Consider the following 26,383-nt stretch of genomic DNA (forward strand, 5'->3'; position numbering starts at 1 on the left):
GAAATAATAGTGTTAATTTAATATTTTCCTAAAATTTCTTAAGACAAAAATCATTAGGTAAAGTCATAGCAAAAAACTAATCCCAATTAAAGATTCTTTTAATGTATCTTTAAAACAAATCTACCACTAATTTTATTTTATATAATCAAGAGCCTCTTTTTCTGAGTCCAGTTAGGAATAAGGTTTTAGGAATAACCATTCATGTGTTCAGTGAATATTAAGTGTCTACTTAAGTGGGATGCTGTCTCTGTAGTTGAGATACGGTGATGACTAAGATAGACAGCCTGCTGTATGGAACTTACAGAAATGTATTCAAATTTAAATTTCTGCGACTCTCAGATGTATCTTCTAGTGATTTTTAAAAGTATTATTCTATTTTATTTTTTAGAGATGGGGTCTTGCAATGTTGCCCAGCCTGAACTCAAACTTGCCCAGGCTGGTGTGCAATGTTGCAATCATAGATCACCGCAGCATTGAATTCCTGGGTTCAAATGATCCTCCTGCCTTAGCCTCTTGAGTAGCTAGGACTACAGGTGCCTCTGCACCCAGCTTTACTTCATTTTATTTTTAATTGACACATAATGTACATATTTATGGGGTACAGTGTGATGTTTTGATACATGTATACATTGTATAATGATCAAATCAGGGTAATTAGTGTATCTGTCAACTCAAACATTTTATGTTTCTTTGTGGTGAGAACATTTAAAATCCTCCCTTCTTGATATTTGGAAATATACGATACATTATTCACTATAGTCACCCTACTGTGCAATAGCACACCAGAACTTAGTCCTCCAATCTAACTGTAACTTTGCACCTGTTGACCAACCTCTCTCCATTCCTCCTCCCCGCTACTCCCTTCCCCCCAAGCCTCTGGTAACCACTTTTCTACTCTGCTTCTATGAGATCAACTTTTTTAGATTCCACATATGAGTGAGATCATATGCTATTTGTCTTTCTGTGTCTGGCTTATTTCATTTATCACAATGTCCTCCACATTCATCCATGTTGTCACAAATGACAGAATTTCATTCTTTTTTATGGCTGAATAGTATTTCATTGTATATATACACCACATTTTCTTTATCCATTCATCCATTTGATGGAAACTTAGACTGATTCCATATCTTGGCTGTTGTGAGTAGTGCTGCAGTAAACATGGGAGTGCGGATATCTATGACATGCTGATTTCATTTGCTTTGGGTAAATAGTAGTGGGAGTTCTGGATCTCTAGGAATCATTTTGAGACCTAGTTCAGGTGTTTCTTTTGGGAAGCAGTCCCTGAGATTGTCTGTTTTAGGTGCTTCTGGTGCTCTCATAGCCTTATGGTTAGCTTTGTCTTAGATAATTGTATAATATTTAATTCTTTATATACTAGTTTGTCTTCCAGCTTCATGAGGGCATTTTCTTCAAGAAGGAATGCTCACTTGGTGCCCTAAGTCCCTGGCACACTGTCTGCCTGTCAGCATGTGAGGATCAAATGTATCAGGAATGATGAGAAACGAAAGGCCACTTTGCTAATTGTGGGGTACGGCTACTTTTGCATGGATCCTTAGAGTTACAGGAAAACTAAGAGGGGGCAGTCATGGTCAAGTGGAAAACTATGATAGATGTTTGGAGTTAGAGGGCCAGGTTCCATGCTGAAGATTTTTGGTTTGCCACCTGTGATTCTCACAGGGATCTTACGAGACAAGTGGCATCACAAGGAAACAACAGGACAGAGAAATGAAGTAACTTATGTCAGTTTTTACTTTTATCAGCTGTGTAGTATGTGAGCATGTTTCCCCACGCCCTTGACAAATGTGGATACCATCAATCACTTAAAACTAATTTAATCAAGCTTTAATTTATCTGCTCATTATTTGTGAAGTTGAACATCTTTTATTATGTGTTGATTATTTGTATTTCTTTTATACTTGGCCTATTAGCAGCTTTAATTCATTTTTCTTTTGGATTATCTTTTATTGATTTGTAGGAGCCCTGTTATATATCACATATATTATACATATTTTTAAGCTAGTTGCTTGTGGGTTTTTTTGTTGTTGTTGTTGTTGTTGTTTTTCAGGTGAGGTCTTGCTGTGTTGCCCAGGCTGAACTCAAACTCGAGCTCAAGTGATTCTCCTGCCTCGGCCTCCCGAGTAGCTGGGAGTACAGGTTTGCACCATTGTGCCCAGCTCTGTTGCTTATATTTTAACTTTATTTATGGCATCTTTTGTTTTATTTTTATGTAGTCAAATCTGCCTTTCTTTTGTTTTAAAACTCTAATCCCATGACAGATTAAAATCTGCCTTTCTTTATGATTGGTTTCTAGCCTTGATTCTCGCAGAAAGGCCTTCTGCTTTGAAGGCCTTTCCCTTGCCAACATTGTAAAAATCACTTTACAAATTTCTTCATTTTTCTACTTATACACTCAGCAAGAATTATTCTTTTCAGGTAAGGGAAGTGTTCAGATCTATTATTTGGGCATATGATTAGCTCTTAGACTTGTTCTTCTGCATTCCATGAAATCTTTGAAGACCTGGACTACTGGACAGGGAATGGTAATTAGTAGTCAGGTGAAGTCACGTTCAAATTGCTAATCTTTGCCTCTTAGAAGTTTATACATAAGATGGCTGCTCACACTGGAGATAGTCCTGAAAAGATGTGAGCAGGATGGCTTCCATTCTGATGAAAATTCTTACCCCAAAGTTTAGATTTTTAGTGTAGACTGAGTTAGAGCAAGATGCTGTAACTTTTTTAGTCTTATGCTGCCATCAGAGTATGGGGAGTGTGGGGAAGGAGGGTGAAATAATGGGAAAGGAAAAGAAAGGAGATATGAGTGGGAAGAATTGCTTAGGAAGGAAAGGTGTAACAGTGTTGAGGAATGGCAGTGTGGGTTTTTATGCAGACATAAATTAGCTCAATGTTACCAACAGTTCATTCTCTGAATTATATTTTGTTTTCTTTTTGTGGTTTGAAGCACTTGTGGTCCTAAAACAGGTTGAAAACCATTGCTTGCTTTAACCGGATTATTAGCGTACAGTTTGGTGTTTCTGTGGTGCACGCGCACCCTCTTTCTCTGGGGGTTGTTTAAACAGTCACCACTGTTTGACGAAGAATCACTGTGTAACTTCAGAAGTGAAACTCCATTGCGAAACTCTCATTTCCCCCAGAAGCAATAAAGTAGTTGTCAGCCTCAAATTTGATTCTTTGCAAGTTATAAAAAAGACTGTGGTTAGGATTCTGTCTTCATGAAAAAAAATTATTAAAAGAAAAAGACAAAGACTGTGGTTTTCTTTATTTTTCTTCTCTTCTTTAGCATCTGACACAAATGTCTCAGTTTCACTGCTGAGGTACACATTCTGTAAGCAGTATTTTTTAGACTTAGACTTTTTTTTTCTTTTTTTGCTCCTGCCAGCCCCCCTAGACTTAGACTTAATTAGGATGGATTTGTAACTTTTCTATATGAGCAGACTTACAAAAGAGGGTATAAACTAGGGAAGTCTTTAACCTTTTTTTCCCCCCAATTTAACATGCCTGTGTACCTCATTTGTCTGCTTTGTTTATTGGCTTAGCCACAAAGCTGTGTGTGTGTGTGTGTGTGTGTGTGTGTGCGTGTGTATGTAACAGATTTGTTTGGGATTTTTGGCATTTTAAGAGTATGATAATTACTGCCAGGATCTAGGATATAATTGCTAACTTTTTGTATACTTTATAAGTTACCTTTGTGGGCATTTCTCTCATACAATAAAGAGAGACAGGTTAGAGGGATAAAAAGTATTGAAAACTCATGATTATAATGATCAAGGATAGGAAGAGGGAACAAGGTACAGCTGGTTCTTGAACCCAGTGTTTTGGAATTCATAGCCTAAATTTTTCTCGTTATTTTGTATTCTTTTTACCCTTGCCTGTTAGAGATAACTATAAATGCAGTGTTTCAGTAATATGAAGGGATATTAGTTCAGAAATGAGGTGAAGGGAAGCTTTTTAATGAGCCAAAATTATGATAAATACACAATTAATCCTCATAAAAGCTAGGTATATTATTAGTCCCACTTTACTTAGGAGAAAACAGAGAAATTAAAGTAACTTGCCCAAGATCACACCAGGTGGAAAGCACTAGAGCACAGTTTCAGACCAAGGCTTCCTAAGGTCTTTCCCTCTCCTCTACACCACAGTTTCTTCAAAACTAAATTTTAGAAGGGTAGGGAAGAATATGTATTCAAAGGATGAAAAAAGTGAGTGATTTTAATTGTAAATTACATTGTAAATGTTTCAGTATGATTAATTTACATTCTGTAGTTTAACATGGATAGAGTAATAAAAGAGCATATTGCAGTAAGCATCAAAGTTTTTTCTTGGGAATTTGGGGAAATCATACAAATAAAAATAATTTGAAGGTTTTTAGTTATTAAGAATGATCAGAATTGTGAGAGTTACTCTTCTCTCAAACTGGAGTATAAGTCCCACAGACAAGGATTGTTTTCTTCAACTCTTTGTCTTCTCTCCAGCTGTGCCTGGGCTGATGGAATGTGTGTGCCCCTACTTGATCAGTACTTACTACTTGCCTGTGTAATAATTGTGCTATCAGTAACAAAAATTCCACTTGCTTATTTTTGCCTTGTTTTTGGCCAGTTTCTGAGAATTAGTATTACTTTTCATTAGACAAATTATTTTTAACTCAGGTAATTTTATCAGTTAACTTTTGCACATAAAAAGAATGCTACTGCACACGTGGAACTCTCGATTTGGAGAAATTTCTCAGGATAAGCCAGTGCGTGTGTAAAGCTGTCCATTTTACAGTTGAAATTAGAATTTTATGCTGTTAATGTTTACTTATGAATCTCCTTTTTTGCTTTTAGGACATTCGAAAATTCTTTGGAGTTAAACCAAGTGGAAAGAAACTTGTAAGTGAAACAGTAAAGAAGAATGAGAAAACAAAGTCTGCTGAAGAAACTTTAAAAGGAAAGAAAGGGATAAAGGAAATCAAGGTCAGTTTCCCAGATACAATTTTGCATTATGTGAAATGTTAAATAGGCTCAGTTCCTAAACTTGACATGTTGGGAGCCTTGAGTAAATGTAGATTTCAACTCATTCAGCAGCAGAAGTAATAAGGCTATTACTTATTTCTAATTAATATAGTTTACTACGTTTATAGTTTGGTGTTTTCCTTGGTTTTCCTGATGTAGAAAGGAGCCCTTTTTAGTTGTTAAACCTTTGCATTTTAAGACCAAAGTTTGCTCACAGACATGCGCCCTTATCGTCAGGTGAATGGTGTTAGACTAATAGTGAGGGAAGCCTTTGAAGGCAAGGTTTATTCTTTACGCTGTTCCTCCATGGGCATAAGAGAAGTTAAGATACAGCGTCAATATGGAAAGCAGGCAATGGCTATAGTAGTGTACTTGAATTCATATTGTTCCACTTCATGGCCAGATGTGGTGGCTCATGCCTGTAATCCTGGCACTTTGGGAGGCTGAGGTGGGAGGATTGCTTGTGACCAGGAGTTTGAGAACAGCCTGGGCAACATAGTCAGATCCTGTTTCTACAAAAAATAGAAAAAATATTAGCTGGACACACCTGTAGTCCTAAGCTACTTGGGAGGCGGAGGCAGGAGGATTGCTTGAGCCCAGGAGTTCAAGGCTGCAGTGAGCTATCATGGCGACAGAGCCAGACTCTGTCTCTAAAGAAAAAAAAAATATTTGTTCCACTTTATGTAAACTTAACCACCACAGGTTACCTGTCCTCTTTCTTTGTATGTCTAGTTATTTTGGATTTATCCTGGACGTTGTGAATGACACTGTGTTGGAACTTTGGATTCTATTTTATTCCTCCAAAGATTGTTGATTCTTTTGGTTTATCAGGCATCAAACTTGACTGAACTCAGCTCCAAACTCTTGCTTCCTCTATGATGGACAGCAACTGAAATCTTTGTTCAATTCTTTTAACCTTAGCTAAGCACTTGGAGGTGTCCCACACATATTATATTTAGTTCAGGAGATAGAGATTTGGCTAAAGTATACAGGCAGAATTTGGGACTTACTTTCTGTGGCTCTCTCCTTTCTATGATACCTTCCTCTCTTTTGAGTTGTTGTAGTTGCTTCTTACTCTGTCCTCTGACCTAGTGTTATGTGTAAATTATGGATTGGTAGGCAGTAGATCAGTTGGTGGTAGTAATGACAGTTTCTTTCATGTTTCTTGTGACTCAAAGATGCAGCTATGCATTGCCTCCATACTTATACTTGCACCTGAGCTGACTGGAGCAGACCCTTCTCCCCATTATATGTAAATTATTATGTTCATTTGTTCCATTTTCCTGCAAGATTGTTGTTATATTTTTGAAGTTTTATTATAATGGGTAGAAATAACTTATATCCCTACCTTTTAATTGATTACAATCAGTTTTTTTGCTGTCTGCTTTCTTGATGCTTTTTGGGGAAATTTGGATATGTTAGAAATGTGATATTTAATTATAAAATATAAATAATACCTTTTGCTTTGGTTTTATTTCTTTTTCCAACAGGCATTGGCTAGCGGTGGGCCACTAGCTTAACTTTCATTTCTGTTTCTATCTTCACTTTCAGGAAGCACTTGCCTTATACTATCTGACATCTTTTTATTCTTTGTTATATATAGGTTAGTGTTGCAAGTGGAGCTGAATAATAATATAGTTTTTTTCTATAATTGTTTATTTTCTATTCTGATACAGTTATTATCTGGCCTATTTTTAGCCCACTAAAGGTATTATTGACAATTTGGGCTGGATAATTCTTAGTTGTGGAGGACTGTCCCGTGCATTGTGGAATGTTTAATAGCATCCCTGGTATACCCATTAGGTGATAGTAAACTTGCCCCCTCTCACCGAGCTGTGACAAGGAAAAATGTCTTTAGACATTGACAGTTGTCTCCTGGGGGGCAAAATTGCCCCTGGTTGAGAACCACTGAGCCTCAGTCTAATGAGAAAAGAAAAAAAAAGGATAGGTTATACAGGCTTCTTTGTGTTCTAATTATACTGTGATGTTTATAGGCAAATAGCTCCTGTAAAGAGGATGTCTCCAAACAGAAGCAACCAAATAAGAAAAAGAGGATCATCTGTGATTCAGGTAATATTTCTTCTGAGGAGCTTTAAAGTTTTAAAGTTGTATCTCTTAGAGTTTTCTAAACTGTATTCTGAGACACACAGCTCTCTGTGATGTCAGTAGGTGCTGTGAGAAGAGGGCTCAAGCAAAGTTTAAAACAATTTTATTTAACTGCAGAATGTATCAGAACCAAAATACATTAATGGATTAAAGATTCCTTGAGAGGGGGATAGAGTATGTAGTATGTCTCAAACTTTGAATATGATATATTTATTTTTAAGATATTCATGTTAACTTCTCTTGAGCTAAGGTTCCTGAAAACATTTTAAAAATAGTACTTTAGGATATTGTTTTTAAGGCAAAGGTCTAAAATTTCACTTTTTTGCTTGATTAAAAGATCTGGTTCATTTTTGTTGCATTTAAAAAGGAATAAACAAAAAGGCTTTCCTTTGAATATAGTTTAAAATAGGAAACGTGATTTTTATTTTGTTTATTTATTTATTTTTTTGAGACAAGGTCAGGTCATGCTCTGTTGCCCTGGCTAGAGTGCATTGCAACCTGAATCTCCAGGGCTCAAGCGATCCTCCTGCCTCAGCCTCCTGAGTAGTTGGAACTACAGGTGCATGTTGCCATGCCCAGCTAATTTTTCTATTTTTTGTAGAGACAGGGTCTTGCTGTGTTGCTCAGGATAGTTTTGAACTCCTGGCCTCAAGTGATCCTCCCTCCTTGGCGTCCCAAAGTGCTGGGATTATAGGCATGAGCCACTGTGCCCAGCCAGGAAAGTGAATTTTTGCGCATGCCTTTTGTGATGCAGAAAATGATGGTAAAATGATGGTAGAATTCAAATAGTTTCAATTTTTGGTTTTGTGGAAAAGATCCATCTGGTATGAATTCTTTCTTCCTTTAATTTTTATTTTTATCTGATGTGAATTCTTAAAAATGTAGCCTAAGAAGCATTTATGGATTGTCAATATATTTGACAGTGATATGAAAGATTCTTACTCAATTCTAAAAGTACTTGAGTGTTTACTGTGTGCCTTTTATTGCACTATATGGTGAGGAATTTGAAACAAGTACATGTTCCTTTTCCCCTGAGAGTTTCCTTTTTTTTTTTTTTTTTTTTGGAAACTGGAAATTTAATTGTTCTATACAATTTAGAACAGTATGAGACAAGATTTATAAATGTATGGTGCAGAGGAAGGAGGACACTAAAGTTTATACGAAACATGTTTTTTACCAGGCACTATGTTAAGTCCTCACACTTTGTCCTGATTTATATTTAAGTGCTCTGGCAATTAGGCTGTGGTAGACAGAATAATGGCCCCCCAAAATGTACTATTAATAGGAAAAAAAGATTCCCAGAACCTGTGAATATATTAGGTTACATGGCAAAGGGAAATAAAAGTTGCAGATGGCCTTAAGGTTGCTAATCAAATGACCTTAAAATAGGGAGATTATCCCAGATTATTCAGGTGGGCTCAGTGGAGTCACAGGGACTAGGCAGGCAGAAGAGATTTTGAGCGAGATTAACTATGGAGAAAGGTGAGAGAATCAGAGAGATGGCGGCACGAGAAGGACTCTGCTTGATGTGGCTGGTTTTGAAGATGGAGGGAAGCGGCTGTGAGCCAAGAAATGCTGGCAACCACTAGAAACTGGAAAAGGCAAGAAATGAATCCTTTTCTAGAGTGTCTAGAAAGGACTGCAGCCCTGCTGACACCTTTGAGTTTAGCCCAACAAGACCCATCCATATTGGACTTCCGACCTCCGGAACTATAGGGCAATAAATTTATATTGTTTGAAGCCACTAAGTTTGTGGTGATTTGTTATAGCAGCAGTAGAAAACCTAGGCTTAACACTGGTTAACAGTAACCTGTGAGAATTCACAAGAGATGTGCTTTGCAAAGGACCTTGAGGAATTGGTTCACAATAACTACTTTAAAAATACACTATGATATTTCTTTTCAAAATTTTATTTTAACTACTTGAAAAATACACTATATTATAATATTTCTTTTCAAAGTTTTATTTTCGTCTCACAGATTCAGAATCAGAGGAGACAATACAGGTAAAAAATGCCAAAAAGCAACCAGAAAAATTGCCATTGACTTCTAAACCTGGTAAAATTTTACGACAGGATCCTGTTACATACATTTCAGAAACAGGTAAGGTTACCATGTTTAGTTTTTGGAGACATGCAGTGTATGTTATGTTCTTGAGCTTTTCATTGGTGTCTAAATGTACCTCCTTCCCTTTGAATGAATTTCTGTTGTCTTTTTGCTTTGTTGGATTATATTTATCAGAGGAAAGCTCTAATCATCTTTGGCATTTTCTGTAGATTAAGGGCCAATTACAGGGGAATTGGTTCTTAGAATATTTTTTTGAGATAGAATCTCGCTGTGTTGCCCTGGCTAGAGTGCAGTAACTATTGGGCTTAAGCGATCCTCCTACCTCAGCCTTCTGAGTAGCTTGGATTACAGGCGTTAGCCACCACGCCTGGCTGGTTCTTGGAATTTTTTTTTTTGAGTACTTTATATTGACTCATATAAATTGATGCTTTATCTTGAATCACATATTAAAATATTATTAGATTATTTTAGAACTATTAAGTTTTTTTTTTTTTGAGACAGAGTCTCGCTCTGTTGCCCGGGCTAGAGTGAGTGCCCTGGCATCAGCCTAGCTCACAGCAACCTCAAACTCCTGGGCTCAAGCGATCCTACTGCCTCAGCCTCCCCAGTAGCTGGGACTACAGGCACGCGCCACCATGCCCGGCTAATTTTTTTTTTTCTATATATATTTTAGTTGTCCATATAATTTCTTTCTATTTTTAGTAGAGACGGGGTCTCGCTCTTGCTCAGGCTGGTCTCGAACTCCTGACCTCGAGCGATCCACCCACCTCGGCCTCCCAGAGTGCTAGGATTACAGGCGTGAGCCACCACGCCCGGCCAAAACTATTAAGTTTTATATTTTGTGTGCTAATGTTATAATCTAAGTGTATGGTGATTATTCGTATTTGTGATTTATAATTTAGCACAGATGTGACTTTAATTACCTGTATTCTCTGGCAACACTAAAGATTTTAGTATTAGTTTTTTAAAAGATTGGTTTGTACTTAAATTTGCTTCTGTTGAATCTATTTTGAGAGTAATCAAAGAGCAAAAGACATTTATAAATATATACTAATTTTAAGATTTTGTAGTCTAAATAATTGTTTCTTAGATACTATTCTTTTATATGAGGATCCCTGAGTTGTCATCTTAGGAAAAAAACGCGGATAAGTTAGTAGTGTAGTCATTTTGATTCTATCATTTGTTAACTGCTAGAGGAGACCATAACAGGAATAATATGAGATGGTGTATACGAAAGGACCAGACCCACTGCCTGGCACATACTCTAGTAGGCAGTCAAAAGGAAAAAGAAAAACAATAAAGCCCACAGGCCGGGCATGGTGGCTCACGCCTGTAATCCTAGCACTCTGGGAGGCCGAGGGGGGTGGATCGTTTGAGCTCAGGAGTTTGAGACCAGCCTGAGCAAGAGCGAGACCCCCATCTCTACTAAAAATAGAAACAAATTAGCTGGACAACTAAAAATATGTAGGAAAAATTAGCCGGGCATGGTGGCACATGCCTGTAGTCCCAGCTACTCAGGAGACTGAGGCAGGAGGATCGCTTGAGCCCAGGAGTTTGAGGTTGCTGTGAGCTAGGCTGATGCCACGGCACTCTAGCTCAGGCAAGAGAGTGAGACTCTGTCTCAAAAAAAAAAAAAAAAAGCCCACAGATGAACTTTGTAGGCTATATGAGACATTTATTAATGAAGTCATTCAAAATGATCAATGACAAAATGTAAGTGATGTGAACATATTTTTTGGGAAGTTTTTAGTAAGCTGAGGTGTTTCTTTGTGGGCAGGAGGCAGATTGACTCTTTTAATGTTTTTGTTCTATTGCTAAATATCAGCTCAGGCACATTGTGCAAATGAACTCTTCTTCCGTTAAGAGGCCCTCCTCTTAGATCTGGCCACTTTTGTGAAGTTTTGAATATGTGGGAGGGAGAGTAAAAACAGTATGCTGATAGGTTTATTATGTAACTAAAGGTGGTATGATCAAGCTTTCCAGTGACACCCTGAAAAGGTCAAAGTTAGTGTGCAGACAGCCATGGCCTTCAACTGCGGATCAAGGCTATCCTTATCTTGTGATTTTAAGTACACAAAAGGATCAGACAATTTAAGCTCTGATCACAGACTTTCTTTAACATAGAACTGTTTTTTTCAGGTGAGGAATTTTTGAATATTACTTTCTAAAGAGATGTCCAGCATTTTATCCAAACCGTTTATGAACATTAGGCAATATTTGTGTCATTCTGCTGATAGCATGTTCATGTGAAAGTAAACATTGTCCCCTGGTTTTAGCTAAAAATCTTGAGGTATGATGTACCTATTTAATGTGATGTTCAGAATTGCACATTATTCTGTTTTTTCTTAGAATTGAGATATAGGAAGAAGCTAGTTTTATTCTTGCCTGTTTTATCTTCTCATACTTTTTTGTTACTTGAAATGATAGGTGAATGAGGCTCCATAAAAGAGAATGAGACTATTAAAAATAGTTCACAATAAAGTTAGAATAATAACATCAGATATATAAACAGTTTCAAAAAAGAAAAATACAACTTCTTAAAATTAATATTCTACTGAAAAATCCTTAACCTTAAAACTATTCTCTGTTAGTCTTTACTTTTTCTTTAAGTTGAACTATACTTTTCAATATTGGATCACAAATATTTTTGATTTACGTTACCAGTTTAAGCAAAATATTTGTGTTAATAATAGTTTAAAAATTCTAATCTAAAATTGTATTTGTTTATTTGGAGATGGGGACTTCTTGTGGAAAAGGATTATATGACATGATTCAGTTTTAAAACCTTGTTAATTCCACAAGAAAGCGTTTTTGCTTCATCATTCCATACTTTATCTTTTCTTTCATGCCCATCTTCTGTATTCTGATTTTAAAAATACAGCCTTTGGTTTCTGTTGGCATCTTTCTTGCAGTAGAGCATGTGTAGTGTTTAAGAGCACGGCCCTAGTTAAATCTTTACTTACTTTCCCTGTGTCTTAGTTTTCTCATATGTGAAGTGGAGATATTACTAGTACCCACATCAGTAGCTTTTGTGATGATCAAATGAGATAATGCTTGAAAAGCATTTAAAATAGGGTCTGGTATACAATAAATGCTCAATAAGTATTACTGTTTTTGTTATGTTTGACTCTACTGTAAACCTACTTCTACCTTTAAAGATATTTTGCGTTTGCTTAGATACTTAGGATTTTCTGTTGATTAGGTCACTACGCTTTAGGTACTTAGAAATGGTATTTGACCCACTTATGTTACAAATGTATGCTGTCCAATGTGGAACTACTAGTTACTTGTGGCTGTTGAGCACTTGAAATACGATTAACCTGAATTGAGAGTGTTGTAAGTATAAAATACAGGTTTCACACAGCAAAGGAAATAATCAACAAAATGAAATGGCAACCTGCAGATTGGGAGAAAATACTTGCAAACCGTATATCTGATAAAGGCTTAATATCTAAAATTTACAAAAAGAACTCATACAACTCAGTTGTAGAACAACAAATAACTCAATTAAAAAGGCCTGAATAGACATTCCTTCAAAGAATACATAAAAATGGGCAACAGGTCTGTGAAAAGGTGCTCAATATCATTAATCATATAAGATTTTTTAGTTCCATGAGAAATAGTTTTCATCATTACTTTGATTAAATCTGTCTTCTCCTAGGATTTATTATTTTTTTAAACTAATTTAACCATATTTTTCAAGTTACAGGAAAAGGAAAAAATTGCTTATAAATATCTTCATAGTTAACCATTTGGCTCTAGTAAGATGTTCGAAGTTGGTAAAAACCCAAATACTTGTTGTACTGGGTAAATATATTTACTTTTAGTTGTTTAATGAAGTGAAAGACCTTGAGTTTTGTTTGGCAGAGATGACCTTTTATTATGCGGTTTCATCAGGGCCTGCTGTTTGAGAATGTTGGGAGATTTTCCTGTCTTGAAAATTGTTTATGACTGATCATTTTAATTGTACACATAATTCCTGAGGCAGTTAGTGCTCTTGAAGTTATAATTGTTTGGGGGTGGGTGTTGTGTTCTCTAGGTTATCATGTAGTATAAGTGACCTGTGACTTGGGAAAGCGGTAGCAGAAAATATTACTGGGGAGGTGTGTGTAACATTCTCTTTGCTAATTTTTAGCAACATATAGTTTTATATATCATATAGTTTTATATATCAGACAAATAAGTATAGATTCTGTATATGATAGAGAGCTTTTCAGGGAAGTCTAGACGAGTTATTTATTTATTTTTTTTTTTGGAGACAGAGTCTCACTCTTTTTGCCCTGGCTAGAGTGCTGTGGCATCAGCCTCGCTTACAGCAACCTCAAACTCCTAGGCTCAAGAAATCCTTCTGTCGCAGCCTCCCGAGTAGCTGGGACTACAGGCACGTGCCACCATGCCTGGCTAATTTTTTCTATATATTTTTAGTTGTCCAGCTAATTTCTTTCTATTTTTTAGTAGAGACGGGGTCTTGCTCTTGCTCAGGCTGGTCTCGAACTCCTGACCTTGAGTGATCCTCCCTCCTCGCCCTCTCAGAGTGCTTGGATTACAGGCATGAGCCACCACGCCCGGCCTAGCCTAGAGTTATTAAGGCAGAAAATTTTCTTGAAGTGAGAGGAAACTAAGATTTTTATATTTTTTTATTATACTTGTTTAAAAATTAATAAGATTAATAATTAGTATTTATTTTTACACTAATATTCTTTATAAAAGAAACTAAAATTTGAATTTTTGAGGGTAGATGAAGTATTTAGATTAATATTATTTTAAATTACCTAAGTAAATGTTCCATTCCCTCATCCAGCCTTTTGCCTTACATAGCTATGTTAAACACACATATATAGACATATATATTTATTTGTGTGTATATATTCATATTTGTGTGTACATATTGAATATATGTGTATATATGTATATATATTCAATATGTACACATGCACACATATACATTTATTTGAGTGGCATCTTATTATAAAGTTTCTGCAGCTTGCTTTTTTATAACTCAATGTCTTAGCCTGTCTGCTCTCCCTCCCTGTGGACAGATCCAGTAAGTTTTTGGATATCTATCTGCTTATTTTTTCATTTTTTCTGTTTGTACACACTGTGGAATACTATCTCATTCACTTATTTTTTCATATCATCTGATTTTATATCTTCTACAAATTTGATAGACTTATCTTTGTATTTCTTCCTGAATCATTATTAAAATTGTTAGCATCAGAGGCAAATAAAGAAAAGTTTTTTCAATATTTACATTGCGCCGTTATCTGCACCCTGGATATACCTTCTAATTTCTTATGAATAACTGTTCAGTTATTTATGACTCTTAGTAACCACTGTAATCTTGTATTTCTCTATCCTGCCATAAATCTGTTTCTCAACCAAGTGTGATTTTGCCGTTTCAGGGGACCTTTGGCAGTATCTGGAGACATTTTTGGTTGTCACACCTGGGGGTTATGGCATCTGATTAGTAGAGGCAGGGATGCTACGAAGCATCCCACAATGCATAGGAGAGCTTCCCACAACAAAGAATTACTTGGCTTAAAATGTCAATAATGCAGAGATTAGAAACCCTGCCATAACTTACCAGAAGAGAATTTTGTGGATATTTTGTTTACGTCCAGATATCCCTTGTTTTTAATATTCATCTCATCTGCTAGTCTAGTAACTCACAGTAAATGAAGTATTATGTCTTCATGTATTCTCAGTGAATCCCTGTCCTCTTCTGTTCAGTACTGTGTGCTGTGTTTGACCTGCTTGTGATACTATTGCATAGCGTTGTCACTAAGCCTTTCATCTGCTAGTGTTCTATGGTTAAGGATCTGCTTTTCTCTTTTTGACAATTAGGATTCCATTTCTTCTCTTTAGTCTTTAAGGATTTCTTCCCTTATGTATGATGATTTAAAGGTCACTGATAGTGCTTTAGCAATTTTTTTGTACAAGTTCACATCTTTATAAGAGCTAGATGCTTTCTTATTTATTTATTTTTGCTAATTAATATTTTAGTCCTCTTTTTTAGTGTTGTATTATGAGACCTTAAAAAAATTAAGTGGCATATGGAGAGGGAGGAGAATTGAAAAAGGACACAGTGAATAATGAAGCACTAAGGTTCTGGAGCATCTTTCAAAACAAACTGTTGTTTGTTCTGGTGACACGTACATTGCCATCAGGATCTTGTGAAACTATGAGGGGCACAGGACTGTATTCCAGAATGCCAAGGAAGTAGAATTAGGTTATGAAAATGTCATTACGTACTAATGAAGTAATGTACAGGTGACTTATACTTGGCTTTGATACTGAGACCAGCATGGTTCCCTCCTCCCATACGTGGGGAAGAGGTACGTGAATGGAAGTGGGGAATTGCAATGCAGAATCATTCCTTTAACTCTTTGGCCAGTCAGGTTTCCTTCTGTTGCCTGTTTCATGCCTTAGAATTTTAAGAAGCTCTGGGGAACGTACCTGTGGCCAATTGTCCAAACCTTTCCCCCTGTTTTTCTTTGAGATCCAGTAGACTCAGCACCTGTGCGATGGATAACATCACATTTCAAGCCAGTACTTTTTTCTCTTTATCATTACTTAGCTACCTTACTAGACCCTGCAAATTATAAAATAATTTTATTTTTAGGCCGGGCGCGGTGGCTCACGCCTGTAATCCTAGCACTCTGGGAGGCCGAGGCGGGTGGATCGCTCAAGGTCAGGAGTTCGAGACCAGCCTGAACAAGAGCGAGACCCCGTCTCTACTAAAAATAGAAAGAAATTATACGGACAACTAAAAATATATATAGAAAAATTAGCCGGGCATAGTGGCGCATGCCTGTAGTCCCAGCTACTAGGGAGGCTGAGGCAGTAGGATCGCTTAATCCGAGGAGTCTGAGGTTGCTGTGAGCTAAGCTGATGCCACGGCACTCACTCTAGCCTGGGCAACAAAGTGAGACTCTGTCTCAAAAAAAAAAAAAAAAAAAAAAATTTATTTTTAAAATATAACTCCAGTTGATTTTAAGAGGATTCATTGGTAATGAATCATGAGATCTCTGGTTTCTTGAATAAAGATGAGCAGTCTCAGAAGCTTTACTGTATTATACTGATATGTATAGAATGTCTGATTCACCTCATAAATGGGCAAAGAAGGTATATTTAGTTTTTCTTCCATCCACTTAATTAACAGATATTTGTTGAAGGCTTGGCACATACATAAACCTTCTTCTACCTCCAAAACAAAATGCTAGTTTAGTTTTTTTGACTAAGGAAATATTAAAAAGGAACTTTATGGAAAAAGGCTTTAAGCACCCAGATTCCCCTTTTAGTATTTTACTTTTTGTTAAATAAATTATTTTTAATCTCTGTAACTAGATCTCTTCATTAATTTGGTTTTTGTGTGTTTCAGACCAAAGGAAAGAAAATCACAGAATTAGAATTCAGAGATCTGCTTGGAAAGGCCAAACTCTTAACAGTATGAACTCCAGAATTAGATTTTTTTCCCCTTCTTGGCATGTAAATAGATTTTTTTTTTTTTTGTATATGGACCTGCACATTTTTCCTTCCTCTTTTGTTATCATTCTAAATATTAACAAATGAATGTTATCTAACTCAGAGTGGCAAAGCAATCTTTTCTCCCAGGCAATTCCTCTGCTGGGTGTTGGATAATGCTAGTTTACTTGGTTGTTGTCACCACATTTGAGGTTATATTGTCTATAAATAAAAATAAATGGTGTTTTTATAAGGAGACAGATATCCTGGAGGGAAATTCTAGGTGTTCAATTGCCCATGATTTTCAACTAGTTCTCCTAAATTTGACTTAGATCTATTTATCATTATTTTATTGTAAGTTTTTCTGGGAAGAAGAGAACACAGTTTGCCTTTGGCTTCTGATAAGGCAGAATCACATTTAAGCTTATTAGAAAACAAGAACAAATGTTAAAAAAGAAAAACTACAGCTTTATTTGGAATGTTTCATCTCTGCACACTGTATAGGATTGTAAAATATCTTTTACATGATGATAGTCACAGCCACACCTGTTAAATGACTGTCTTTTGCAAGCAGCTAATTGCATTCTTGGCTTCTTTTGTCATCTTTCTCCATAACATTTTGGTGTAGCCTTTGAAATATTATGGGCTAAAGGAGCTTTAAGATAACTAGTTCAGAAATCATAGTGTAGAGACAGTAGGACTGCTTTTTCTTTAAGTTTTTTGGTTTCATTAAGGCAAGATGACAGAATGTTTTTAGATATGCCTGTGACTTATAGGGTACCATAGTTATTTATGGAATAAATATGGAATCCTTTATATTTGTAAGAAATATCTTTATGCTTAGAATCATGAACTTACTTTTTTCACGTTATTCCCGTAACTGCTGTAAGGAGTACAAGGAAGTGTACAAATCAGGGGGCACTAAATAAATGTCGAAGCAAGGCAGCCAGTCCTTGAGAATTGTCCTCCTTTTTTCTCTTTTTATAACCATGTTTCACTAGAGCTCCTTCAACTTTCCAAGGGGCTTGGAGAGCTATTTATATTGTAGTTAACAGAGAAAAAGGGGCCTTGTGTGCAATTTTTGCTTAACATAATGAAAATATATTTGAAATTTCATGTAGAACACTTCCATATTTTTTCCTTGGAGGTCCCTGTGTAATTACATTTTTACCCAGGCATTATGAAAATGTTTATAAAATTATGTCTGTGTTTAGGAATATTACATTTTTTTTTGATCTATGGCTTGAAGACATTGTTACATTTAAATTCATGTATTCAGAGAAGGGCTCTATTACTCTCCACTATTGTAAAGAGATCACTGGTAGAGAAGGCTCATGAACAGAAGATTATTCTTACAACGTAAGGGCTAACATAAAAGAAGAAAGTGATACATTTTGCTTTCTTGCCAGCTTAATTTTGTTATTTTCATAATTTTTTTTGAGCTTTGAAATTTAGGCTTAGTTTTTAAAGGCTGGGTGAGTCCCTTGTATAGTTAGATCACAGTTAGATAAACCTTTTCTCAATTTCAGTGATTTCAGTTGCTTGTACTTTTGATGTTCCTTAATATTGGGATGAATATATTTGTATATAAATATTTGTCAGCATTTCTGATTATCTCCAAGAGTTAGTATGTTAAAGGATATGAACTTCTTAAAGGTTTTGGTTATGTTCTGCCAAATTGCTTTCTAGAAAGTCATACTAGTTTACACACTTGTAATTAGTGTTTTTATTAGTACAAACACATTACATTTTCACCAATATTGAACATAATAGTTAAAAAAATCTATATGGCTACCTATAGAGTCACAGAATTATAGAGGGGAAAATCTTAGAGTTTATCTGCCTCAACACTTTGCAGAGGAGGACAGTGAAGCCTAGATAATTAATGAAAATAATAATGGCAAGTGGAAGTTAGGTTAGAATTTTAGTTCTGGCCTTCTTGTTCAGTGTTGTTTTCACCAGAGAGTACTGTTCTTTTTTTTTATCATCATTATTATTATTAGTTTTGAGACAGGGTCTTGCTCTACTGCCCAGGCTGGAGTGTAGTGGTGTGATCATAGCTCACTGTAACTTCAAACTCCCGGACTCAAGTGATCCTCCCACCTCAGCCTCCCAAGTAGCTAATTTTTAAAAATTTTTTTGTAAAGACAGGGAGTTGCTATGTTGCTGGGCTGGATGCTACCTTATTATTTGTTGAATCTCTATAACACGGCTAGGTGCTATACTGGGCACTTAGCCTTTTAAAAAAAATTTAATCTTCCCAGTAACCTAAATGTTGAGTGGCTTGAAACTGTTTTACTATTTATAGAGGAGGACCTAAGGAAGAAATGAGGGCAGTCTTCAAATGCTGACTGTGGAAAAAGTGGCTAAACTTTTTGTCCCTTTTCAGAGGATGGATTAAGGAAAATATTCTACAGGAAAGTGTTTTGGCTTAATATAAGAAAGAACTTTCCTAAATAGTACAATATTGCTACTCTCTAAAGAAAAAGGGGAATCACATTGAGTTAATATTGATCCACTGATCATTTTTAGAAGTATTTAAGCCTAGTCAATTTTTTTCTTTTTTGATTGGGAATGTGGAAAATGGGATCTGTGTACTGAATGAAGAGTTAGGACTAGTTGACTAAAGACGTGCATTTTAATGTGCCTGGCATGTAGTTTAATACTGAATAATGATAACCATTATTAATAGTAATTAGATAAAAAAGCATGAAGTCTGTGAAGCTAGCTACAGAATAAGCAGAGATGCTGATAAATGTCAACAGAAGTAGGCAAAGGAGGGGAGAGGAGGGAGAAACTAAAGCACTGTTTCTGAAAGCTAAGGGATCAGAGAGTTTTTAGAATGTACTTAATTTGTTGTAAAATATTAGATGGAAGTTAAAAAGAGGTGTAATACATAAAAAGGTGTGAAGAAAACATGAAAATTACCCATATTCCCCTACTCTCACATAAAAATTGCTAATGTCTTATTCTTTTCAGATTTTAGAATTGAATTTAAAAGTTATGTATATGTCTATAGATAAATCATTAAACATGTCATCTGCTTTTGCCACTTAATAAGCGTATGAGTATCTTGAGAGCTTGTTTGGAGGTTCTACAGCTATTCGTATACCCTTGACCTAAGAACGGTCCACCTCTATCGGGGAAGGTCGTCCTCTTCGACTGACCGAGTGCGCAGCTTCGGGAGGGACGCACATGGAGGGTGAGGGAGGAAGGGGACACCCACCTAGCCAGCCAGATCAGCCAAATCAACCCTGGTGATCAATGGGGCGACAGATGTCGCAGCCAGATCGCCCTCACATCCGATAAACATATGAATATCTTTATACCAGTAAATATGGGCATACGTTATAATTTTCATTGCTGTATGCTTTCCATTGCATGGTAGGACATATTCATAGATATTCAGGTTATCTGTTTTCCCATATTATAAACAGTATTCACTTCTCTCTGTCTTTACTGCCGTTATTACAGTTGAGGCTATCTTTGCTTGCCTACATTGTATTAGTCTCTTAATTTTTTTCTTTACCTTTTCTTGCCCTACTATATTCTGTTCTCCATAGTAGTTGACCTCACCCACTCTGTTTTGGGATTTTCTGTCATACTGCCTGTAAGCATGGTTAGGTGTAGTAGAAATGGAATGTTAGTATTTTTGGTATTTTTAAGGTGGGAGAAAAACTAGTAGAACCCTATCATTTCACAGAAACAATTTAATTTTGTTCTTTGTCCATTAAGGAACTGCCTCCTGCCCAGAAGTACAGGTGTTGAACTTAAGGCAAATAAGCATTATAAAATTTGATGAGATAAGATTAGAAGTCCTGTATATACTGTGTATGCTTTTAATTTTATACTTATTGACTAAGGAGATGTATTGGTTGTCTACACTTAGGATGTTTTAGTCTGTTTGTCTTATCTTGATTTTTCTTGTCTTTCTTCCCGCCCTCCTTCCTTCCTTTCCTTTTTTCTTTTCTTTATTAAAGCCAGGATATAAGTAATGTTCTTCTTATTTTGATTTCTTTTAAGGATATTTTGCATAATTTTTTTTTTACTTGCTAAGTAGAATAGTTTGTTGTTGTATGTGACTGGTTTGGTTATGCTACAGCTTACCTGAGTGTAGGAGTTTAAAATAGACCAGCTGTCAATTACAGAAAATTGTTAGAGTTTCTATATGATAATAATTCATTGTTATTACTTTAGAGAAAAGGAAAGGACTTTCAGATTACATTCTCAGTGGTTACTGGGACTATTATAGGTGATTCATGTGGCTATTTTAAATGGAATGGTGATGATGTTGCCTAGCCTTTGCAAAGCCATGTGAATCAGACACCTTTTTCCACATCCGGTGAAGAGGCAGAGAGGGAACTGGTAGTCTGGTAGGGAGAACAGATGAGTGACTGAACTTAGTCTACTGACTCTTGTTAACTTATGGTGTTGAACTGAAATCTGTTAAGTGTGTCATGCCATGGATGTGCTTTAGAAGGAGTTATGGATGAATTTTTTTGTTTGTTTGTTTGAGACAGAGTCTCACTCTGTTGCCGGGGCTAGAGTGCCGTGGTGTCAGCCTAGCTCACAGCAACCTCAAACTCCTGGGCTCAAGCGATCTTCCTGCCTCAGCCTCCCGAGTAGCTGGGACTACAGGCATGTGCCACCATGCCCAGCTAATTTTTTCTATATATTTGTAGCTGTCCAGCTAATTTCCTTCTATTTTTAGTAGAGATGGGGTCTCACTCTTGTTCAGACTGGTCTCGAACTCCTGACCTCGAGCAATCCTCCCGCCTCGGCCTCTCAGAGTGCTAGGATTGCAGGTGTGAGCTACCACGCCCGGCCACGGATGAATTTTTAATTTAAGCTTGAATGTAGATTGATTATAGTTGAAGAGAAGTGAAACAAGTATGCTTTAATTAAAATCTTTTGGTTGCAGGTACTACAACAAATACTAGCTTAGTGTAAGCAAAATGGGAATTTATTAGGAGGCTGCTGACCTGTCTCGTTGAATGTAGGAATAAGCCTTTAGCACCTTGGATTATACACATTAATTCAGCAAACTGATCAAGGATGAAGTTGGCCCCACCTTGTCCAGGTGTCTACTCCTGGTCCAGTTGGTTGTGGCCAACAGTATGGCACCATCTAATACATATATCTGTGGTTATTGGAGGCCCTTGGAGGAGGGTGGGGTAAGCTGTAAATTATTACAGAAAACAAGCTTGTAGTGAACAATACTGGTACCCTCAGAGTTATCTACTACACTCTTGCTTTAAATAGTGGGTTACTTTTTACATTTAGTAATTAGAAACCTGCAAGAGTCATGTGTTGTAAAGTTTATAGTTTCATTTTAACATAAATATAATAATTAGAAAGTAAGGCTAAATCCTTTTGGTTTTTACATATCCTTAGGTAATTTCATGTGTGAGATGGCAGCCACCTAGGGATAGCACAGTGCCTGGGACATACAGCCCTTAACAAGTTTTCATAGTTAAATGAGGGAGTATTTGAGAGGAAGTAAAACCCACTCACGAGGCTTTCATACTACCTTTATAAAGTGAATCTTCCACCTCCACAGTGACCTAGTCTTCATGGTTGCCTTTAGATTTTTTTAATTGGATTTTTTTTGTTAGTAGGCCAAATTGAAAAGTTTTGTTCTCTTGTGAGTCACTGAACCAAACAAAAGCAAATTTATTGAGGGCCTGTTGAGGTACATTTATGGAGCTCTTAGTTATCTAAGCATAGTCATGAATTCTTAGACTTTTAAAACCATATGCTGTATGGAAACTTTTTAGAAAGATAAAATGTTACAAAACAAAGAGTTTAAAGTCTTGAATGTCGTTGGATAGTCCACCTTCGGTATATAGGTAGACTCTGACAACTTAGCACTTCTGTAGATACCACCCTAGCCCAAGCCTTCAGCATGTCACCTGGAACCACAGGAGCTTCCTAAGTGGTCTCCCTGTGTTCACTTCTACCCCTCTGCAGTGTGTTCTGCAAAGGACAGGACTTAAGTTGGGTCACTCAGTACTCTGCTCGGATTCTCCAGTGGATTCCTATTCTATAATAAACCTAAAATTGTTTCTATACCTTAGAAAGTCCTGCAGGATTTGGCCCCTACCTCTTTCACCTGAACACTTCCAGCATACCCCCTTCATTGTGTGGGGTCACATTGAACTCCAAGCACGCTCACGTTAAGGCTTTTGCACTTGCAGTTTTCATTGTCCTAGTATTCTTGCCTGATGTGTCTTCATTTCGGGGCTCTGTTCAAATGTTGCTTATCAAAGAGGTTTTCCCTGGCTACCTTATCTTAAAGAGCATCTCTTATTACTCTTTAATTCTTTCACCCTATTTCAGTTCTTCATAGCACATTTAACTTGAGAATGTACATTTGTTTATTTGTATACCTGTTTCCTCTTCTAGACTTCCAGTTCCATGAGAACAGGGATTTTGTATTTTTTATTCATTGCTATATTTTCAGTGCTCAGTAAATATTTATGTGCTCTGAATAGTAACTGGGGGAGATGATGTATTGGCCTGGCACTGGTACATGTGGGGATGACTGTTGAATTCAGGAGGTAGGAGGAAAAAAATTATTAGCATCTCAAAGCTCTTGTGTACTTTTTCTTCATATAATTGAATTGGTGTTTTATCAAAAAAATACTTGGTTATGTTCCATTTAAGATGAAGAAGATGACTTTACGTGTAAGAAGGCAGCCTCTAAATCAAAAGAGAATGGAGGATCTACAAATAGTTATCTTGGAGCATCAAACATGAAAAAGAATGAAGAAAACACAAAGACCAAGAATAAGCCTTTATCACCAATAAAACTTACACCCACATCAGTGCTTGATTATTTTGGAACTAGAAGCGTCCAAAGATCAGATAAGAAGATGGTGGCCAGCAAAAGAAAAGAGGTGAGCAAGAATGCAAGCAAAAATGTTCAGGATTTATATCCATTCACTGATATTAATAAGAGGAGAAATTAGCATGTTATAAATGGGTCAATGTGTTTCATTAATAAAAATTTTCCTGTGATTATGGATAAAATGTATTGTCCTCATTTTAGAGGATGAGGAAGTTAGAACATTACACATTTAATTTTTTGTACTTGAAAGTGGGAAAAGATTACTTAAACCATACGAAAAGTATTTAAACCATTAAGAAAAAATTGTAATTCTTAAAATTTAAATCAGATTCTCAGAAGGGAAACTTATTTTACTATTGACCTCAATCCGACAAAATCAGACAATAAATTTGTTCCCAAATGAGATCATGAATAACTCCCTTATAAATAAAGCAAGCCTATGCTATACTTTTGGCCTTCTCTACTTTGGACGATATTGGATTCATCTTTTTTGGCCATTTAGGAAACAGACATACACATAGATTATAGTGAGAGTCGTCTCCTGAGTTAAATAAAGCCTACCAAATAGTGTGTTTGTTGATTTCATCAGTGCCTCCATGGGACAATGTAATCATTCTCAAATATTGGTTTGCCAATGTTCTGGACTACTTGGCAAGCCAAGACATTAATCTACAGGATTGGTTTTTTTTTGGGGTGGGGAGTACTTCTCTTCAACATAGCAGTTGAACTAAATGAGAACTATCTGTCTATAGATATTTATTCACTAGGAAATTGGATGTGGTCAGGAAGTAGCTCATAAACTTGACTTTCTGGCTGGTGTGCATTGCTTCTGTTACTGATACACTTATGTCTCTTTGGTGTATTTAACAAGCTACAGTCATTAAGAAGCACCTTACCTTATTTTTAACTTAAGGTTTATGGTAATCTCACTTGATTTTCTTTGAAATACAGCCTCCACAAAATACAGATGATTCCGGATTCAATGATGAAGCCATTGCCAAGCAGTTGCAACTTGATGAAGATGCAGAGGTATCAGCATTTCATTTAGATGTTATTAATCACTTGATATTGTGACTTGCTGTTTAGTCTAACCAGGCAAATAATCAGGATTGTTCTAGTCTAATTTTGAATTGAGGCTCATTGGAAGTTATGTGTAAAATAAGTTAAAATCTAATACATAAACATCTAAATTTCTATAAAAGTCAAATATTGAGACTAGGGGATAATTATTTACTTTAGGATTTACTTTTAGAGTTCTTTAAATGGGAGGCTCCTTTAGTATATTTAAAATTATTTAATTTGCTCATATCTTTTTTCTTTTCACTGTGAGCAATGTCACCCATTGCTGTGGCTTTTGTTACTCTGTATATGCTGACGACCCCTGAATCTTTTTCCAGTTCAGAGCTCTTTCTTGAGCTGTACACCTATGTATTCATTCAGCAAGTGTATATTGAGCTCTTAGTGAATAGTGCTGCTATAGGTGTTAGAGATACTGCAGTTAGAAAAAAACAAAGAAAATGTCAAGTAATTATAAATACTCTGAAGAAAAGTAAAGGTATAGTTTTGGGGTGGTAAGTGGAGTTATGAATGTTTTATTTTAAATAGAGGACTTAGGAGGGTCCCTCTGAGGATGTGGCATTGGGCACAAATGCAGTGATATAGTGTGGCATGGTGCTGGCTACGTGGAGGAAGACTTCCTCTAAGCAGAGGGAACAGCAAGTGCAAGCATCCTAAGGTAGAAGTGGGCTTTATGGGTTCAGGAGACTGGTATGGCTGGAGAATAGTGATTGAGAAGGAAAGTGCTATGAGATGATTTCAGAGAAATAGCCAGCAGCAAATCCTGTAGGTCATGATAAGGTCTTTTTTTTTTTTTTTCCTGGAGATGGAGTCTTGTTCTGTTACAGCGGCGCCATCTTAGCTCACAGCAACCCCAAACTTGGCTCAAGCGATCCTCCTGTCTCAGCCTCCCGAGTAGCTGGTACTACAGGCGTGTGCCGCCATACTCAGCTAATTTTTCTATTTGTAGTGGAGATGGAGTCTTGCTCTTGCTCAGGCTAGTCTTGAACTCCTGACCTCAAGCGATCCTCCCACCTCAGCCTCTCAAAGTGCTAGGATTACCGGCATGAGTCACTATGCCTGGCCCTATTTTGTCTTATATTTGTCACAATTATGTAAAATACAAACAGGTATCCACATGACTCAAGGTAGTGCAAGAGGCCTAGGTCAAACTAGGAGGTAATTTTTAGAAACCCGACTTCTCCTTATCTGTCTCAAATATCGGAGAGTTACCCAATCCTTTCCAAACTGGATGTGGTACTTTGTATCACCTTCATATTTTCCTATTTTTATCACATTGTTTCAGAGTCTTGTTTGGGTAATTTATTAATCTTATGAAGGACTTTTAGGGAGTTAATGACTGAAGATGTCTTTCCTAATTATCCCTCTAAGAGTTTTTTCTCCTCACTTTTAATAAACTTTGGATTTTGAGGTCCTTTCCTTTGTTTGAATAATATAGGGTGATGTTTGTTCCATATTACGTTAGGCCATTTTACCAGGGGGCATAAAACCAGTTAGTTTATAATGAGGAATATGTTCTACTGCTACATGTTCTCTTCTAGAAGAGCTCCATTTTACTACAAGTGAAAATATTTGGAAATAACAGTGATATAACTATAGTGTCTGTGTACAGTGCCTGTTTGGAAAATTTCTGACATGATGACTTAAATTTTCAAAAGTCAGAACAGATTCATTTGAATTAGTACTTGAAAATAGGAGCTTGATGGTAAAAAGTGACTTTACATTTGTATATAGCTTATTGTGTGCAAAGAAAATACTACATAATTTTCTTAATTTCTTAGATTTACTTTTTTGTGTTCTTCAGACAG

The 26,383-nt window shown here is 36.4% G+C and overlaps 1 protein-coding gene across 4 annotated transcripts in view; it reads left to right on the forward strand.

The window, feature by feature from the left end:
- Positions 1-26,383, forward strand: part of RFC1 (replication factor C subunit 1) — a 69,378-nt gene that overhangs the window by 11,063 nt on the left and 31,932 nt on the right. For all 4 annotated transcript variants that reach the window (XM_069495295.1, XM_069495296.1, XM_069495297.1 and 1 more), the window contains exons 2-6: positions 4,845-4,973; positions 7,007-7,082; positions 9,098-9,220; positions 23,315-23,547; positions 24,450-24,527. In XM_069495295.1, the coding sequence (XP_069351396.1) occupies positions 4,845-4,973; positions 7,007-7,082; positions 9,098-9,220; positions 23,315-23,547; positions 24,450-24,527 (639 nt within the window). The remainder of the gene's footprint in view (positions 1-4,844; positions 4,974-7,006; positions 7,083-9,097; positions 9,221-23,314; positions 23,548-24,449; positions 24,528-26,383) is intronic.

This window comes from Eulemur rufifrons, chromosome 19 (assembly GCF_041146395.1).
Source record: "Eulemur rufifrons isolate Redbay chromosome 19, OSU_ERuf_1, whole genome shotgun sequence".
Taxonomy (NCBI): domain Eukaryota; kingdom Metazoa; phylum Chordata; class Mammalia; order Primates; family Lemuridae; genus Eulemur; species Eulemur rufifrons.